At 36.4% G+C, this 18849-nt stretch overlaps 1 protein-coding gene and 2 long non-coding RNA genes across 7 annotated transcripts; 1 reads left to right on the forward strand and 2 right to left on the reverse strand.

Annotated features, from left to right (window-relative positions):
* The first annotated feature begins 4373 nt into the window (after nucleotides 1-4373).
* Nucleotides 4374-4721, forward strand: LOC110675845. The gene is made up of 2 exons (XR_002499842.1): nucleotides 4374-4475; nucleotides 4542-4721. It is a non-coding gene; the product is annotated as an uncharacterized LOC110675845 (long non-coding RNA).
* LOC110675846 lies at nucleotides 4711-5409 on the reverse strand. Its single transcript, XR_002499843.1, has 2 exons — nucleotides 5137-5409; nucleotides 4711-5069 (listed from the first exon to the last, which is right to left on the reverse strand). It is a non-coding gene; the product is annotated as an uncharacterized LOC110675846 (long non-coding RNA).
* An 11534-nt stretch (nucleotides 5410-16943) lies between these two features.
* Nucleotides 16944-18462, reverse strand: LOC5573101. 5 transcript variants are annotated; one of them, XM_021846116.1, is made up of 4 exons: nucleotides 18262-18462; nucleotides 17999-18092; nucleotides 17685-17901; nucleotides 16944-17617 (listed from the first exon to the last, which is right to left on the reverse strand). In XM_021846116.1, exons 2-4 carry the CDS (start codon nucleotides 17999-18001, stop codon nucleotides 17310-17312), a joined length of 528 nt encoding a protein of 175 aa, XP_021701808.1. In that variant the 5' UTR covers nucleotides 18002-18092; nucleotides 18262-18462; the 3' UTR covers nucleotides 16944-17309. The 5 variants fall into 5 exon arrangements, with proteins under 5 accessions (XP_021701808.1, XP_021701807.1, XP_021701806.1 ...); XM_021846115.1 differs by having other exon boundaries at nucleotides 18184-18462; XM_021846114.1 differs by having other exon boundaries at nucleotides 18158-18462.
* Between the last annotated feature and the right edge of the window lie 387 nt (nucleotides 18463-18849).

Here is an 18849-nt window from a genome sequence, read left to right on the forward strand (position 1 = left end):
AAACTTCACATAGGTTTATTCTAGGGTTCAAAAAAAAAAAAATCGTGTAGAAATTTTTCCAAAACATCTAACAAGAAATTCAAGAAAACCTCTCCTTTTTCAGTATTTTTTTGTGTCAGTTTTAGAATTGATCCTTCAGGAATTACTCCACTGATTATCATAGAAATTATCCTATTGATTCAACTAGGCATTATTTTACAAAATTTATCGGAATTCTTCCATAAACTATTGTAAATTAAACCGAAGATTTCTCAGACATTTCACCAGAAATTTTCATTCTATAATGGATTATTCAATTTAATGGTTCGTTTAGAGCTTAAGACCACAAAATGGCCTGATGCTTCGAGAAAGCCCGAGGAATAGCGTTTGTTTTTTTTATTCCCTCTCGCTTTGTGTTTTTGCCGGGCAGTGCTTCGAGAAGGCCCGAGAAATAGTGTGTTTTTTTTTCCTTTTGCTCTATGCGTTTTTTTTCCGGACAGTGCTTCGAGAAGGCTCGAAGAATAGTATGTGTTTTTCCTCTCACTTTGTGTTTTTGCTGCGCAGTGCTTCGAGATGGCCCGAGCAACCAAGCTGCTTTTCGCGTCTCGAGAGCTCGTGTTATATACACACGTATGCAGGTGTTTGGTTGACGAAATTTGTTGCTGTCCTATCGACGATGGATTACCAATTGGTGAGCTCGTTTCATGCTTTTGTTTCAATTAAGTAAAACATTTCAATACATATCTTTATAAGAAGAACGGTATGAATGCTCCGTTATGAACTATAAAAAAAACTATGATTGGTTCGTCACTTTAAGTGTCAGCATTCTCTAATTCATATTTTGCAAGCATAAATACCGTTGCTTTTGTTTTTAAATTACAAAGTGAAACTTCGAATGATTCGACACAAGAAGTGTAGACGTTTCCATTACAGACTGATAGAGGACTATCTTGATTCATATACTAGAACTTATCTAATTAAATCTATATGGTATTACTCTTGAAGCCACCCTACCAACAGAATCGTTCTCATGTGTTTATAATAGAGATACTTAGGTATTCTCGATCTTTATTAATAATGGATGCCATACTAACATTAGCGTTAGCGTTAGCGTAGATACGGTATACTTCGTAGATTGGATACTAGCAACATTCATGTGTAATTTGATGATTTTACCCATACTGCCGTTATTCGCATAATTGTCCCATGTTCCAAAATATGCAATCGAGAAAAACGCGTTTAAAGATGTTAACACATTTAGGCCTCGTATTGACCAGGTATGTGGTAAATTAAATTAAAATTTTTACAACAGTATAAAGAATAGCGTGTTCATTAGAGTCAAGAGTTTTTATTATGGGAATAAAGTAAATTTAGCTACGAAATTCAAAGTGGGACTGTTATGCCTAGAAATACGGGGTTTTTGGTGAATTTCTACGCATAACAGTCCCACTGATATTAGTGACCTAAGCATAATGCTGTAGATGACCGTTCTTACGTATAGGTTGTACCGAATGTAGCGGACGTATATCCTCAAGACTATCTTAAGGCACCTAATGACGGCTCAAGTGACATGTGCCAAACGGAGCCACGTGTGGGGAAGGGAAGAAATACGATTTCATAGTTTTAGATGGAAAGCAAAGTTTTCTGTATGTGTGATAATGAGACAATGTATGAGTTAGTGAAAGAAAGAGTGGATGAGTAAGTTAGAGAGTTTATAAGATGTTATAAATTGATATATCGACTCTTCCAGCTGCAGGTTTGACAGAAACTCATCTGCGAATTCAAGGTTATTTTGCGGAGTAAATATTTAACTCAGAATTCACGACACAAATCTTCACACGATTTCACCTTTCTTTGGACTTGGTTTGCAAAATCATGATTTTTGATACATCGTAAATAAAGCTTCAGAACCATCAACATATTTGCCACTTGCATCGAAGAACCAATTACCCAGAATAACCCAGTATGTGGCCAGGTCACCCAAAACCTCTTGAACTATTCTTCTTTTGACATGACTTTGACTTCGTCTTGACTTCATCAAGTTTGATGTGTCGCAAGATAGGTCTCAGAATCGCCAATATAATAACCACCTCTTCTGGAGAACAGGGTACCCAAAACAACCTGGCATGTTATCAAGTTATCCAAGAACCTTTGAATAACCCTTCTTTAGCCTTGATTTGGGAATTTATGTAGTTTGATGTTGCCAGCTAGGTTTCAGAACCGATGGTTTAGAGGCCATTTCCCCCAGGGAACAGGGAATTCGGAACAATCCGACATGTGGTCAAGTTATTCAAATACATTTCAACCACCTTTAGACATGATTTGCAAATTCATGAAAATTGATATGTCGCAAACCAGGTTTCAGATTCGCCAATATAATATGGCCACTTCCACCAATGAACCGGTATTCGTAACAACCCAGCATGTGGCCAAGTCATCCAAAAACATTCGAACTATTTTTATTTAGATTTGGTTTGCTAAATCATGAAGCTGATTTGTCGCAAGCCATGGACTCGAAAATAAAAAAATAAAACAGCTCCACATGGGATGTAAAGCCAACGTAAGAAGGTGTTCAAAACGATTTTCCCAAACACCAGCTAATTCAAAACTGCCTACTGACTATTTTGTTCGAGATCAGCGCAGCGAATTGTATAGTGTGACAGTTATGCGTAGAAATACAGTAGTGGGACAGTTATGCGTGGAAATTCAACAATGGGACAAATTGACTTGGCTTGCTTTTCATTGAGTTTCCGAACAAAGTTAATTTTTGGTGTGTGTTTTCTAAAACTATACGTAAAAATTAACTGTTTAATGACAAAAAGTCAAAATGCACATAAAGTAACATGGGACAATTATGCGTATAACGGCAGCATACTGCTTTCAGGAACAAGACTGGGGAGTAAACCTTGGCCTAATCTTGGACAATATTACCAAAAGCAATAAATATTGCTATTCCCGGCCAAGCCCATCTTTACCGTAACTTGGGATAGGGGAAGGAAATGTTGATGTAGCACTTACTCAATGAGAGGCCACTGACTCAGCGACACCCTCATAAGTGCTACGGAGGAGGAGAATGGGAAAGTTTTGACGTCAGGATTCGCCTGAAAAGCTAGTGATAGACAAAGGGCATTTGTGGTTAAGTGTTGTAAATTTATTCTTTTGAATGCCGGCAATCAAAAGAGAACATTTGTTTTATGACTTAGATTGATTATTAGGCACTTTAATTGGATGCCATACTTACATTCCCCTCAAACACGTCCTATTTTGTATTTGCAAAATGTATGAATTTAAATTGAAGCTGCATTAATCACATCACCTTGCCCGTAACGCGGGTTGATCACTTGTTCGTGGTGCGTTACGGGGTAAGATCTACCAATTTGAACCCTAGCCTCATCTTGTTTTCGGGCTAGGGTAATATGTTCTGGTAATTCAAGAATTCGCGGTACAAAGTCCTTGTTACTGGCAACAGTTTCTGAAAATTAATCTATTTTACCTAGCAGATGGTTAAAGACTCGGATTTGGTCAGTCCCGAGACTACACTTGAAGCCAGGATAAAAATCATGAGTATTAACTCAACAAGGACTGTAAGTACTGGTAATTCAAGGACTCACGTGAATTCTGATTACTAAACAAATTTTCTAGCTTGATTCGGTTTTGCTTCTAGCATAAAGCCCCTTTTTTCTAGGACTAAGCTAAAAGCGAAACAAGGATGGGATTAGAGTTCCGTTGCATGGTCAAATATCAGTAGTACCGATTTGGTTTCTCAGAAATTTAATCGATTATGTTTGCTAAGGGACGTGCCTTCGCAGAGATGTAAATTTCTATGAAGGGTGTAAATAGCGGGACCTTTTCATCATAGTCGATTTGTATCAATATCTGAGGAATCAAAACAAGAACTGTACAGAAATCGATGCTTCATTACCTATCAATGGAAATGGAATAATGCGACATTCACTATACACTAAGGATACGGGTTATGCCACAATAGATCTAAATACTGGTCGCAGTGGCGCATCCGAACAGGAAAAAAAATCACATCACTTACCAAGGTGAATCCAGATTGTGTAAATTCTCACTCCTTCCCACTAACAAAAACTACTTCCCGTGACAACCATGAAGATGCAGAGGTATACTCAAGGGGTGGATCACTTTTTCATCGTGTATCGAATGTACATCGATTTGCATCAAATACATTTTTCCGACATTCGCATCAACTTTACTTTGGCATTTACAACATTTTGTTATCAACGAATGGACCGATGCACGAGTTCACTAATCTGACGTTTGAGCGGTGCCAAATTCACTCGTTGCCATGGTCACGTAAATAACACGGCACCGCTCAAACGTCAACGGGTGAATTCGTGCACAGGTTCATTGTTCCATAGCAACGCGTAGACATTTGTTTGTTGTGAATGTTCACAATTGTTTTTTGTTTCTTTTTTATGCAATCCATTTGCAAATTTTTAATTGTTTCAGGCGATCGAGCAAATATTTTAGTAGGATCTTTGAGACATTGTGTGAAGGAATACATTTCTCTTAAGTCTTGTCCTGAATCCTTACAGAAATGGAATTACTAGCAAGCAGGAGTAGTTGGAAATCCGTACTCGGGAAGCCCGTTATTTGTAAAGCGACTCCGCCCTACTGAAGGTGGACCAGAGCTTCATTTGATTGTGCAAATCTGTATCGACTTGTAGTTATCCGATTGATCGAGATGAAAAATACAACAAATCGTTAAACTTTGACCAAATAGCTCATTTTAATTGCATCATTTAAGGAATTGGGAATATGAAGGACACTCAAGTTGAGATTTCTATTTATCGTTTTCTTCTGCACAGTTCTTTAGTCGAACTGTACATTTTTTCTACGGAATGTATATGTGTGTATGTGTAGATTAATTTCTTTATGCCCTGTGAACATTGTCCACAACTATTCCTTTTGCTCCAGGGCTCAGTGAAACCCCTCCGTACGGACCTTTGTGTCGAACTTGCCTCAAATATTCTTTCTGTCAGCGGAAAACATCCTTGACTGGAAAAGGTGTATGGCCAACCAACAGAATGAAGAAAGTTAACAATAATGGATCTTCAGAGTAACTGGAAAAGAAAAATAGAGGTAAAGATGAGGATCACTTCCACTGTCACTGCCTCGAAATGGTGTTACTTTTTGAATATGCAGTGACGAACATTCTGTGATCAAGTGAACTCATTTAACCGGTAGATAAGTTGTGATGAGACGCTCTTCCCCCTCTAAACTTTCGTGGCCTTCCAACTGTCCACGGAAAAAATTGGAACATCGTTATCCATGTATTAAAAATCAATATTCAAATACTGATATTCTTCAAGTGCTACAAAACTTTGGGTTGAATAATTTTTGGATGAGATAGCAGCTCTTCTCGAAATTGTGACATGATTGGTTTGAGTCTGGGAGGGAGGCACCGATACTACACACGAAATATGACACAACACTTTTCCAAATTGCAAGATAACTCCCGCTCACCAACGACAATCAAGGCAGGCTTGGGTTTTCTTTTGTTGTGTACCTTCGATCTTTCTGGACAAACTTGGAAAAAGGGCCATAGTTTTATGTGCATTCAATTTTAATGATGATTGGAAAACAGTAAAAAGATGCGTGTTTCTTTACTTTATATTCGATCAAATTAAAAGGTACTATCGTGGCATTGCTTTTGGGTGTTGCAGGAATTGATTTTCAACCGACTGTTGTCAACTTTGTTGGAATGCAAATATTTGTTTTGATCAATTGGGTCCTAAAATTGTTAATGAAATCTTGTTTTTATTTAATAATACGAAAAAGCATGTTACTGTAACTACTTTAGCAACTTTTCCCGCTCAAATAATGGCTATATCATGTTTAAACTTTAATTTTAAGATTTGGTCCATAAATGAACTCTGACACTTTTGATCATGTTTGACGTTCGCTTAGTCGACAAAAACGCCACAGGGGTTTTAGTTCGACCACTGGGGTTGTTCCTATCTGACATTTCGTAAGGGACACGGAAAACAAAATACACCCAAAATTTGAGTTTAAGCCAATGATGTGACAAAATCAAAGGATGTGACAAAATCTAAAAAAATGTTTTTTGGGCTTAATCCAACGAAAAATATTAGAAAATTGAGTAAACATGTGTTTTTGGCCTAAACTTAAGCGTTTGGCACTAAAATTGGGATAGGGCTTTAGGACCCTATTACGCGCTTTTATCAAGTTTGTCCATTCTTCAAGATCTGGGCTCACCGTGACAGTTCGTGAAAGCAGAATCTCGGCTCACTATGACGTACATAAATTTTGTATCGGTTTCTTCCTCCCAGGTTTGACTCTTTGACAAAGACAACAACCAAACATATGAGCAAGCCATGATTTACAAATTTGCTTGAGGTGGGCATTTAAATGCATTTGAATGCATTCAATTTTCTAGAAATATCAAATGCATCAGGAGTGATCCACCCCTTGGGTATACTCCGATGACCGTAAGGACGTGGCCGGTGCCGTTTGATCGAGCGTGGAGCTCTAATTGCTGGCCACCGGAGGTTTTACTACCCGCTATGTGCAATAGCGGCGCACCAAATCACGGGAACGTGAACTTCACTACCACAGCAATTCACCGCGTAGTTCAAGTGGCGGTTATCCACCGAAATCGGATCCACAGTTTGCACTAAATTTCACTGATTGCCGCAAATAATTAATGCGCGATCTCTTCTCGAGAATGGGTTGATGATTGCCACCGTTGGCCACAGCCGAAGATATGTTTTCGGAATCGAGAGAGAAATTGTGGTTTAATTGCACTGCACTGTACTTCAATTTATTGCGCGGAAGAACGGACGAGGGAAATAAAGCCTGTCCACGTTAAATTTCGGACACCCAAATAATGGCAGCAAAAAAAAGTTACTCATAATTCAACAAAAACAATTGTTTATTTCAGAATAAAAGAGTTATATCTACAAAATAAACAGTTGACAAGGATGTTAATCCTTCTTTCTGTAAAATTCTCGAACTTTCTGTGGTACACCCGCCATCCGTGTCCGAAATTTATCGTGGACAGGCTTCAATACACGCTACCGGTCGCTTTGGGTGTCTATTTTGTACTGTCTTATTCTGGGTGTGTTGCGTAATTCTGTTTCACATGATCGTAGTTCTTAAATGGGATGAGCTTGATATGGTGTACAGTGGTAGTGTGAAATGGTGGTGACGGTTTACAATTCATCGTGTGTTAAATTGTTTGTGCTGAATTCAAATTTGCTTAAATCTACATACTATTTACAATTATTTACACATATGTACAATTGATCAGCGTACTGATCACCGTTATTGGCCTTATAATGTTTGGAGTTCTCAAAACTGTACTCTGAAGACGGTATGCTATTCCCAAGCTCCATCTGTTGGTTCCTAGTGCAATTCTGATTATTCTGCCAATCACGAAATAGTAACTACGAATTGCAAGGTCATCAATATTCATACTCATGCTCATGCTCATTTAGAGTTTAAGACCACGAAATGGTCAAAAATCATTCCTGTAATTCCTTCAAAAGTTCTATTGTAGATTTTCCAGGGATTTCATCTAAAAGATCCTGTATTCAATTATACAGGGTTTCGTGTGGCAAATTTCCCAATACTTATTTTATCAGTTTTTTTTTTTCTGGAGAAACAATACTTTGTCAAAAGTCTAGAAAAAATCCGGAGATCTTTGAAATGCTTCTCTCCTGTTGGAATTTGTCATGCATTTCACTAGGATCATCTTTAGGATTTGGTTTAAAAATGTACCTGAGTTTTTTTCAGGGATTCCCTTCAATTCTTTCTGAAAAAAAAAATCTGAGCATCTCCTTAGAGATATCGTTAGAGAAATCCGGGATGAACACTGTGAGAACTTCTTTGGTAAATTTTTGGAAGAACCTGTTAGAGAATTCCCACAGGAAACTTGAGAGTAATCTCTCTAGATATTTTTAGATACATTTTTGGTTGCAATATTAAAGATACTCTGAACTAAAATAACGGGAAATACAAAGAAAGACCCGAAGGAATATCTGGAGTTATTTATGAATTATGTGGAAGAACCTGGACCGACAGGCAATCGAACCCAGACACCTTCAGCATGGCTTGGCTTTGTAGCCGCGGGTTCTATCCACTCGGCCAAGGAAGACCCCAATAGAAATTAAAATAAAAACTCGTAGTTATCTTTTATTTGGTTCCTCATTTATTCTTACGCTTTAAGATTAAGGTGAAGATAAATCGAAGCCAAACCTCAAATTTTCAAGAGCACAAATCTAGAGAACCAAACATCCGTTTAAGCTGAAAACTTAATCGATTGGTCACTAGCTGGTGGTTACCTTTACAGTACTTGATGCCTACATCAAAGTTTCAAAATTCTGTATCTTCGCCATCGTTCGATCGATTTTGGGAGATTTTCAGGATAAATCACAAAAGAATAAAATTTATGATCAATGCAATGAAAATTTTGAATTCGATAATATTACGAACTTGTTGAGGTACCTAAGGCATTTCAGAATAAAAACTATGGGGAAAATGCAAATCTTTCATAAAAAAATTTCAAAAATCAACAGAACATTGATCTATTTGATAGAATAAAGCCTGTCCACGATAAATTTCGGACACGGATGGCGGGTGTACCACAGAAAGTTCGAGAATTTTACAGAAAGAAGGATTAACATCCTTGTCAACTGTTTATTTTGTAGACATAACTCTTTTATTCTGAAATAAACAATTGTTTTTGTTGAATTATGAGTAACTTTTTTTTGATGCCATTATTTGGGTGTCCGAAATTTAACGTGGACAGGCTTTACATTATCTATTTCAATTTAAAAACTATTGCGATCTACACACTCAATCTATTCGGTAAAAATAACTGGGTTTTTGAACTACCGAAAAAGTCAGTAAACTAAAAAAATGTCAGAAATCGAAAACAAAGGTTTTTTACTGAAATTTTACAGAGAGCTTTCTTTTTATATCATATATCGATAAAAAATAAAACATGGTGAAATTTACTTTTCAATTACGCGTGGTGACAGTTTTCATTTTACTGACTTTTTCGGTAGTTCCAAAACCCAGTAAAACTTTACCGACCCCAGTAATTTAATCTAAGTGTGTATTGTTTCCTAAACAAAGTCACCGGAGTCAGGATCCAATAGAGTTTTGTTTGACTGATTTTGGAACCTCTTCTGCTGTTCTCGTATGATTGCTTGAATTTTGAAGTAGATTGACATCATCTCATATACTTTCTCTTATTTCTGACGTTACATCCCAGCAGATCAGAACCCGTTTCATAGTTGACTATTTCACGGGCAGTCTCTCATTTTTTACCTGAGAACTTACTTTAAAAATTGACGATTCTTTGCATGTTTATGCAATAGCCTCCAAACTAAAACAAGTGATATATTATGTCAAAAAGATCTTTTTATATTAATTATTAAAAATGTTTGAGATGGTTTTATAGCATTTCCACTTTTTTTTAGTCAAGAAAAACTCTAGGTATCCAAACATATTCACACCTAAGTCTGAAACCATCACTGAATTCAAAATTTAAAATGCAAGCATAAAAAAATAAAACTCATTCATGATTTTTCCTAAAAATCGATCGAACGATGGCGAAAATATGGAGTTTTAAAACTTTGATGTAGACACCCAGTACTGTAAAGGTTAATATAAAAAAAAGTATAATATACTTGACACACATGTTTGATCTAGGATAGCATAGTTCTTAATGACGATAAATCATTCAATAAATAAATAAATTACTTACAAACTCTAATCTATAATATTACAATCTTTTATTTACGCACTAAAATTCTAATTTAAAATTTAACCATTTAATGGTCGGTATTAGGTCAGAGTAAATCATTTTTCATATTTTGAGAAAATGGGCTTAAAATCTGAAGTTTTGCAAACCTCTAACATAACAATTTTCAATAGAATAAGTGGACTTCGTCCACTCTTACTGAACCAAAGAACATCGTTCAGTGATTTGGTTAATTTTGACTGAACAATTTCTTGCAAAAATAACAATCATCTAATGTTTGCATGGTCAAACTGGATTCATATCTCTGAGCGGAGATGAACCAGCCATAGGGCTGAAAGTCTCCTTAATAAAGATAATAATAATAATAATATCTCTGAGATAAACAGTTTACCAACATCCTTCGACATGAGTATCGTGAATTCTTCAAGAATTCTTCTTACAAGCATTTTACAAACAAATTTTTAATATTTTTTTTTTCAAATTTTGAGTTTAAGTTTTATTAATCTAAAACGTATCCAATATAGGCATTTCAAAGTAGTTCTGTGAGTGATCTTCATTTATCTGAGCTCAAAACTGGAACAATATCCGTAGGTCCTCGAACTGTAAACCGGCTTCCGATTATTGTTCGAAAATATGCAATGAAGTGGATGAATACTGAGAACACCGCACGTAATCATCCTTGCTCGCGAGAGTACTAACCTATGCTACCTCCGGCGGTTAAATACTAGTTTAAAGCCATTGAACGATTTTTGATACCTTGTGTTCTGTTCTGTTCTGTTCTTTAGATTCTGAAAGTGAGCTTCAATTTGAAAAACTCTATTTTTTGTATCACTTGTAGACATAAACATAACCAATTTGCATATTAACAATTTAAGCGAGCCACATGCTTAAGAAAATCTTTTTATTTTCTTGTTGCATTCTGAAGAATTGGATTGTTTTTTTTTTGCGCAAAACACATTCTAGATTATTTTGGAAATGTTCAAATTTCTAAGACATATTATGTTTTCTCAATTCGCAAACGTTTACTGTTGCTCAATTATAATCACAATTCGCTCCTCGTTGACAAACTGTAATTGTACAAAACGTGCATTTCCTTCATCTGAATGAGCTTAAGTCATTTGCACGCAAAAAAGTCATTAGTTATGAATTGCCTTCCTAACTAATAGACGAACGTCAGACTAACAGCATTTGCGTGTTGAAGCAACAACAACAACAGCTACCATCCAGAGGCCCCAGACACAACATAAACTAAACTCATATGCAAGACTCAAGTGGCCAAAATCACCTTCTCAGGTACGCATCATAAAACCTCCAACTGAGTAGAAAGAGCCATCATCGGTTGTTCAGGCATTGGCGTTAATAGGGGATTCCTGGCCACCCCAAAACTTGGGCTTGGCCCCTATAAATATTAGAAAAATTGTGTAAAATACTGATTTTATTGATGAGAAACGAAATTTAAACCGTGATTTTCATGAACTTTCTTAAAAATTTATTCCACCAAGAATGCAAAATAAGACATACTTTTGTTTGATTTAAATTTCGCGATTTATTATCGCTTCAATCAAATTTTTGAACATTTTTGCATCCTTTATACAAATTTCGACGTTTCATTTATATAGCCAGATAGGTACAATACGTTTCCAATCCATCAAAAAGGACTTTTTAGAATTACAAACTTATTCGATTTATATTATTTAGCACCTAAAACTGATTTGTGTAGCACATTAAACACATAGTTCAACATACAAGTTTTTAAACTTGCGTGCAAGTTGACTAGAATCGATAAATAATGCATTTCTATCTACCAATACCTTAAAAACCAGACGTACTGTGACGAAAACGACGTAGGATTCAACGACCTAATCTACTACTAGCTAGCGGAATTTTGGTGTTTGAGATAAAAACTTGTTCCAGTGTGTAATTCATATATTCAGACGTGGATTAGTTTCGTTTGCTAATTTGGCTAGTTGAGCAAATCCTTAACAACCTCTAAAGCGAAGTAGCCGTTCCGCCTAATCCTGATGACTGTTTACGCCTATGTGCTCAGGTAGCTCCTTGCCGATGTTTAAAGACTAACGTAATATGCACAACCGGCATCCTAAGTTTGCGCGAAAGGAGGTCAATTTCATTACTATTGCGGCTACTACAAGCACTATTTTTCTGATCGCTTTGTTTGCCTTCGTAAGAAACACCTTCCATAAGTCATAAGTACGCCACCCATCTCTTCGCCTTTGCCTGCAACGCCACCAGTGGTCGTTCTTCATCGATTAATACAAATCTTCCAACACCTGAAGAGCTCTAATTAGACTTTCCCATACCAACAAAACCATGAACGCAAGGCTCGAAATCAAAATAGCCGCAAATTAATCACAGTAATTTACCAATTTCTTTGCTCAGTGGCCGGCGGTAAGTTCTGCTGGAGCGCTCGTGGAAGCCCTAAGGCCGTTGGACGCACTGCGACTTTGATTTGTCGGACGCACGCGTAGCTTATGTCCGTCAAACCAGTGCGGGTAGTTATGAATGCGTGCGTACATTAGGGTGTCCCAATTTGCGTCGTATTTAACTGCTTCTTATTGCAATGTTTCAGATAATTTGGTCGAGAAAAACCCCCCATGTCAAAGTGAATTCTAGAAGTGCCCAAGTAGCTCTGCTCCCTATATTGCACCATGTATGAATGTTCAATTTGTTCAGCTTGATTACATATAGGCATGCCTTCAAATTTTGTACGGATAACATATAGATACCCTGTACAGTAACTACTCGTGCAGAAGAAAAATGTTACAGAATGCCAAACTAAGATATTCCATTCCTTATAGTTTTCCATAGTTACCTCCTGAATTTATTAACTTATAAGTTATGAAAGAGTCCTGCATTAAAGGTAAAATACCTCAGATAACATATCATGCATATTCTACAAACACCAAACTGGTAATTGGAACATGTATATCAATATCTCAATAACATATGACGAACTTCAATATAAAAGTGAAATTTTCCAATAGTAGTTCAATACCTCAACCAGTCAATGTTATGATGTAAAAGTTAGAGTGATATAATACAATACAATAGATCAAGTATTGATCACCGTTGTTTATGTTGCGAACTGAAAACAAATTCCCAAATATTTTGGACCCTGAAGGATCTGTTTTTGGGACACCCTAGCCTACATGCTAGTGCAAACGCGGGAGCCTAACAAAAGATGCTTGATGAATCCATCTTCAGAGGCGAGAAGAAGCAAGAAAGAACGCGCGTCACCACAGCCGGTAAAATGAAAAGAAGTATTGAACAAATTACGATTCGAAGGTCCGTTCAATTGCGCACCTATAGTCCAAGTAAAGAGGGGGGAGGGTTGAAAAGAGGGAGGATAAGGGGAACTGTAGCTGCCACGATTGACCACGAGAGAGGTTGACCGGAATGAGCTAGGCAGGTATATGATGATGACTTCTCGAACCAGCACCAGTATCGCATTTATGCCGGCAGACATGGTTGAAAGTGAAATGATTATTAACGAATTATGGCTTTGGCGGTTAAGTGACGCGTAGTGGCCTTCATTGGTGTCGAATATTTGACGATGATCATGGCTACATGCTGTTTTTGTTTTTTGAGGATATTATTCGAACCTTGCCGACGGACACTACTGGAGGTTCACTGCATTCTGATGGTGAGTGGTTTATGGAAGACGAATTACTGAGCAATTTTAAAGCAAGAGGAAAAATAAACTTGGATTGACTGAGAAAGTCATTAGAAGGTCGATTAATGACTAAGCTAGAACTTAAGGCTATGCACGCGAACCCGTTCTGTTTATATTGATCTGCAAATTGGTAACCTTGGTGAAATGTAATGTTTAAAATGAAGATTCCAGTACCTAAAACTACAATGAAAATGTTATCAAAATCAAATCAGTCAAAAACAACACTAATTATCTCATTCAGGTCATATTATATATAGTATATATACATAGTATTATATACATATCATATCATCATCATCAAATGTTGTACAGCTCACAGAGAAAATTCATGTGTATGTTTTCAATTTCCTAGTGGAATATTTCCACTTAAACATACAGTGTTGTCCTGAATAATAGCAGCTCATGTCGATTTTCATACAAAACTATCTTCTTTGACATTCTCTAGTTTTGTTCCCTAGAGACAAACCAGCCACGATCTGAGCTGAAAGTCTCTTTAATAAAGATAATAATAATAGTTTTGTTCCCTGTGATGCAATCGAGCTAAATTTTTTTTCACAGAACTACAAATATGTTTATTTTGTAATCACAAAATTTAAATTTTTTCTGAGCCCCTACTGGGAAGTGAGATACCTACTAGGTAAAATTATTCAAAAAATATCAGTTTCAAAAAATTGAATTTCTATTTAACCCTCTAATACCCAACCCCGCCTTTAGACGGGGTACACTTTGGAGTTTTGTGTATTTTTTCGTAGCTCGGAAATAAAAATTATTTTATTTTTGGCTTAAACCTTGACTCATAACACGCATATAAGAAATGTTTTTTATGACTTTTGAAACTTTTTTGTATTTTTGAAAATTGTTTAAAAAATTGTATTCTTATATAACCTATAAATGCCCGGGGTTAATTTAATGTGTAATATAAAAAATCGTACCTTTTATATTTTTATACGATCGACCTATCACAAAAGAAGAGCCAGGTGGTATCAAAATAATTTCAAACCTGTTTTTCCTTTAGTTACACGGAAAATAAAATACGCTCCGAAAAAAAAAATTAAAATGTAATATTTTTAAAAGTACCACAAAAATTTAATTTTTTATTATCGCCAAAAATCAACAACCAGAAAAGGCTTCAAGAAAAAATGAAAAAAGTTAGGGATGTTCAAAAATAAAAATTATAAAAATCAAAAACCAAAATTCAAAAATTCGCGAATAAAAATAAATAATTGCCCAGAACGTGTTTAGAACGATTTTAGATAACGAAAAATAATATTTAAATCGAAAATAAAAATTTGGGTATTAGAGGGTTAACATTGACTTCTTAAATTTTATATCATTTACTATTTGAACAAGAAAAGTTTATCTATTTCAGAAGTCACACAAATTTGCAGAACACACCAACTTTCCACGACTTACCGTTTTCGAATTAAATTCAAAACTCTGTCGATTAATTACTTTTGTCTTTGAACAACCCTCTGAAACTTTATGTAAAATAACTGCAATGTAATAATTTCCTTACAGGTAAAATTTCAAGTTATTTGTAGTTCGTCATCCAAATCTCAGCCAATTCGGATTACCAGAAGCTGTGATACAGCATCCCAAACTTGGGCATTTTATATGGAAAAATAGCATTTGGTTACTAACTTATGTCACTGACTGTAGTTAAGAAATATACAATAGAATCAAAATGTCTAAAATAATTGTGTAAGAAAAAAAATAAAACGAAAAACTGCTATTATTTCGAACAATTGCACCTAGTTTCTCACTTTCCGGTAGGGGCTCAGATTACAAAATGATTACAAAATTAAATATATTTGTAGTTCTGTGGAGAAAATATCAGCTCGATTGCTTCAATTGGAACAAAACTAGAGCATGCACGGAGCCGTAAATCAACCCAACTTTGACTTCTTTTGAAGCAATTCGGCTCTTCCGTGGGATAACCCAAATTTGGCTTAACTGATATATACCTATCATTAGGTTGTTTCCCTTTGACAACGGCAAAATAAACAACTCAGTGCAAAAACAAATCTACCCAGCGTTAGCTTTCAAAGTCTCCGTGATGGGTTAAAACAACTTAACGTTAGGTAAACTCGAAAGAACCCAAATTTGGCTTATTCCATTGAACTTCGACGCTGGGTCGGTGCGTCTCTCTCTGTTTTTGACAACATTGCTGTTGCGAGAGAGACAAAACAACCCAACCGTGGGTAAAAACTAAATGCAGTCTACTTAAATTTGAGTAAAAATTACTTATTTTTTGGGTAGTCTGATTTCTCCGTGTGCCAAAGTTGAGCATTTTGTATGAAAATCGACATGCGCTGCTCTTAGTTAGAACAGTACTGTAGGTATAAAACATTAATTATAGAGTTCTTTTTCTCAATCATCAGTTTTTTTTTTTATTTTGAGAAGCTACAAGAACATATGTCTAACAATTGTTGCAACATTGTTTGGATGTTACGCATTACAAAATCAATATAAGTGCATATTGTTTTAACATAAATCAACAACTAACGATTTTGAACAAGCTACAGATCGATGTAAATAAAAAAAAATGAATAATTAGATTTGTACGATCAGTATATTTGACAAAAACGTGATTTTTTACAGAGATATTTTTTGTTTGAATATACCCAAATTTGTATTCAATTATGTATTTCCCCCCGTGCGTCGAATTAAATTTGATCGGCGGTGGCGTTTGTGACAATTTAGCTCGGCGGCGGCGGCTTGATCGGTAAGTTTCTTCGTTATATATTCTATTCTTAACAGCTGTATTTTAACGGATGTTAAAACCCCTGTTATTGAAAGAAAAGGCGGAATTATTATGTAAAAAAAAGTGATTAGTCATACATGATTCCAAAAAATGAATAGTTCAAGAGAAAAGCTCAAAGTGTTCAACATTTGGAAAACTTATAGAAAGTGCAACGTATAATTTTTGCTTCATTCGTTAACTGATTAAAATGAGGAAAATTGAGTAATAAGGGTGTGATATTTTTCCATCGATTTTCTTTATGGACTGTTTTCAATCAGTACTGCATCCTGCATCAAATTAAACATAGATGATCAATTTAGTATTATTACCGAAACAGAGGCAATTTAAAACATCTCATTGTAACAAGAAAGTTAAGCTTTTTGATTTCAAATATAAATATGCATTACGCACTTATGATATTGAACACTAGAGTTTTCCTGTGTTCTTTCACCATTTTCTACCTCCCACTGGAACTAACTGGAATATTTGGAAACCAATATATTCCGGTTCAAGTTGAAGTGAACTTCTTCGTTGCCATTCTTGTTTTGGGAACTAGTCGCCCAACGATGATTCATCAAAATACCCACCATGCTACTGCTTTCACATTTCTCAAATACCTCCATTGAAGCAGAAAACGGAACGGAATGGCCCAGAAAACAACCAATCCAAACTTATTAACACAAATAGAGTTCGAAAGCTACTGGAAATGAGTACCAATGTCATCGGTTATGCGAATGTGCCTACCACAAAACAAGTAAGTACCACACATGTATATTGTACCGTAACAGTGTTACGCATTTATTTACATACCATCTCTCGGTATGCCACTCTCATCGCATCATTCAATCAGCTTATACATCTCGTGCAATAAATAAATAAATAATTTTCCAATTACGAGACTTAAATTATGCTTATCGCGAAATAGCATCTGACGCTCATATTCGGTCATCTCCCTCGATATCTACACACCACTGGCATCACTCCGCCGGAATCTATGGCAAAAGACGGAAGACAAAACGTCGAAAGGACAGAAGGTCGAACAGGCCAAAGGTCTCTCGACATTTTGTCCTTTCGACGTTTTGTCTGTTAACCTTTTGTTCCTAAACGACTCCGCCGCCACGTTTACTCCCTTGCGATCAGTTGAGCTTCCGCACTTCGTTGAGTGAATCCGATACTTGTGGCAGCTCTTCGATGATGTCCAGCTTCTGTTTCGATTTATGAGTCAGCACCGTTAACGTTTTTCCGGCGGGCAGATTGATGAGCAGCGAGTTGTAGCCGTAGCCCTCCACGAGATCGCTTTTGGTGTAGTAAACGTCCCCCGGTTGGAAGGAAAGATTATCCGTTGCATATCGGGAAACACCTTCCATCGCTCTACCGATCGTGTTGATGTACGGTCCAAATTGATACTCCAGCCACTGTTCTATCAACGGTTGCATCAGCCGACCTTTTAGCGAGAAAATTTGTTATGTTAGAACATGTGATGAGATATAATATTCAATTATTGAAATTACCTATTGGAGTAAGTACAATTTTCAGCACTGGCATAACCGTTTCATACTGGATCATAGGCTGATTATCGACCTCGTCTTGTCGATACTCTGTAATAGCTGTCGTTTGTTCGGAATCACTGGATGGATTTTCTAGATTAAAGTATTGCATGAGCGGAAGAGCTCCAGTCTTATGTAGGGAAACCAGCAAGACGATGCATAACAGACACGTTGATTGTTTCTGCAAGACAACCAAAAGTTATAGAATTGCTCGTTAATAAAGGGAAAAAAATAGAATTGCTATACACTTAATCACATCACTGTGATCAATTACTTACCATTTTGAATTTTTGTATTTTATGTTAGCTGGTATTCTACCCTGTGCACTCTACAACGTTCGATCGTTCACTAGTCAGTTCTGAATTGCAAAGACTGTTCAATTGACAGAAAACGTAAACTTGTTAATTTCACTTTCTACCTGAACCCAAAAGGTTTACTTTGGAAGGGATAGAAGTTTAATTACAACGGTGACGCATTGAGACTGATAGTAGACACATGGCCACCTGTATGTCATTTCTTTGCTTCCGTATGAAAGTTCGACCTTTGAGGAAGAAAACATATTTATGAAACGTTGATGACTTCTAGCATGCCGCCTGAACATCATGGAAAGTAAACTGAATTGGAATAGTACAATGATTTGATTGTAATTTTCCAGTCGACGCTGTCGGGATTTTATGAGACACTAGTGGGCCCGGCAGTAGGCTGTTGTGTTTTTGCCCTTCCTGATTTCCATACAAACTGACAGTTTTGTTTTGTTCCGTTTTTTTGTTTTTCCCGTTGAATATCTATTACTTTTTATGCACACTAACACGTCGGAACACTTCACGAATACTTTAGTGGAAGAATTTTTAAAATCTGGAAGCCCGTTCGTAAGTCATTTCGTGACATACAAACACCACTCCATTTTTATTTATATAGAAGATAGATAGATAGATTGAATCGCTGATCACGATATGTAGGGTCCCCGGTGTGTGGATGTCTTCCTGGGCGTCCGTGTTAGGCTCAGTACCAGAAAAAGGCGGTCGTAAAACTACAACTGGTGTCGAAGAGTGGCGATTGGCCAGAACATAGAAGAAGAAGAAGAAGAAGATAACAATCCTTCAATTACTTCACCTATTATAGTGTCATC

Source organism: Aedes aegypti, chromosome 2 (assembly GCF_002204515.2).
Source record: "Aedes aegypti strain LVP_AGWG chromosome 2, AaegL5.0 Primary Assembly, whole genome shotgun sequence".
Taxonomy (NCBI): Eukaryota; Metazoa; Arthropoda; class Insecta; order Diptera; family Culicidae; genus Aedes; species Aedes aegypti.

Bases quoted from the DNA above. Each gene is read 5' to 3' on its own strand.
- LOC5573101 (XM_021846116.1), bottom strand. The intron at 17,618-17,684 runs GTAATTTCAATA...TCTCGCTAAAAG, and splicing joins AATTGTACTTACTCCAATAG to GTCGGCTGATGCAACCGTTG.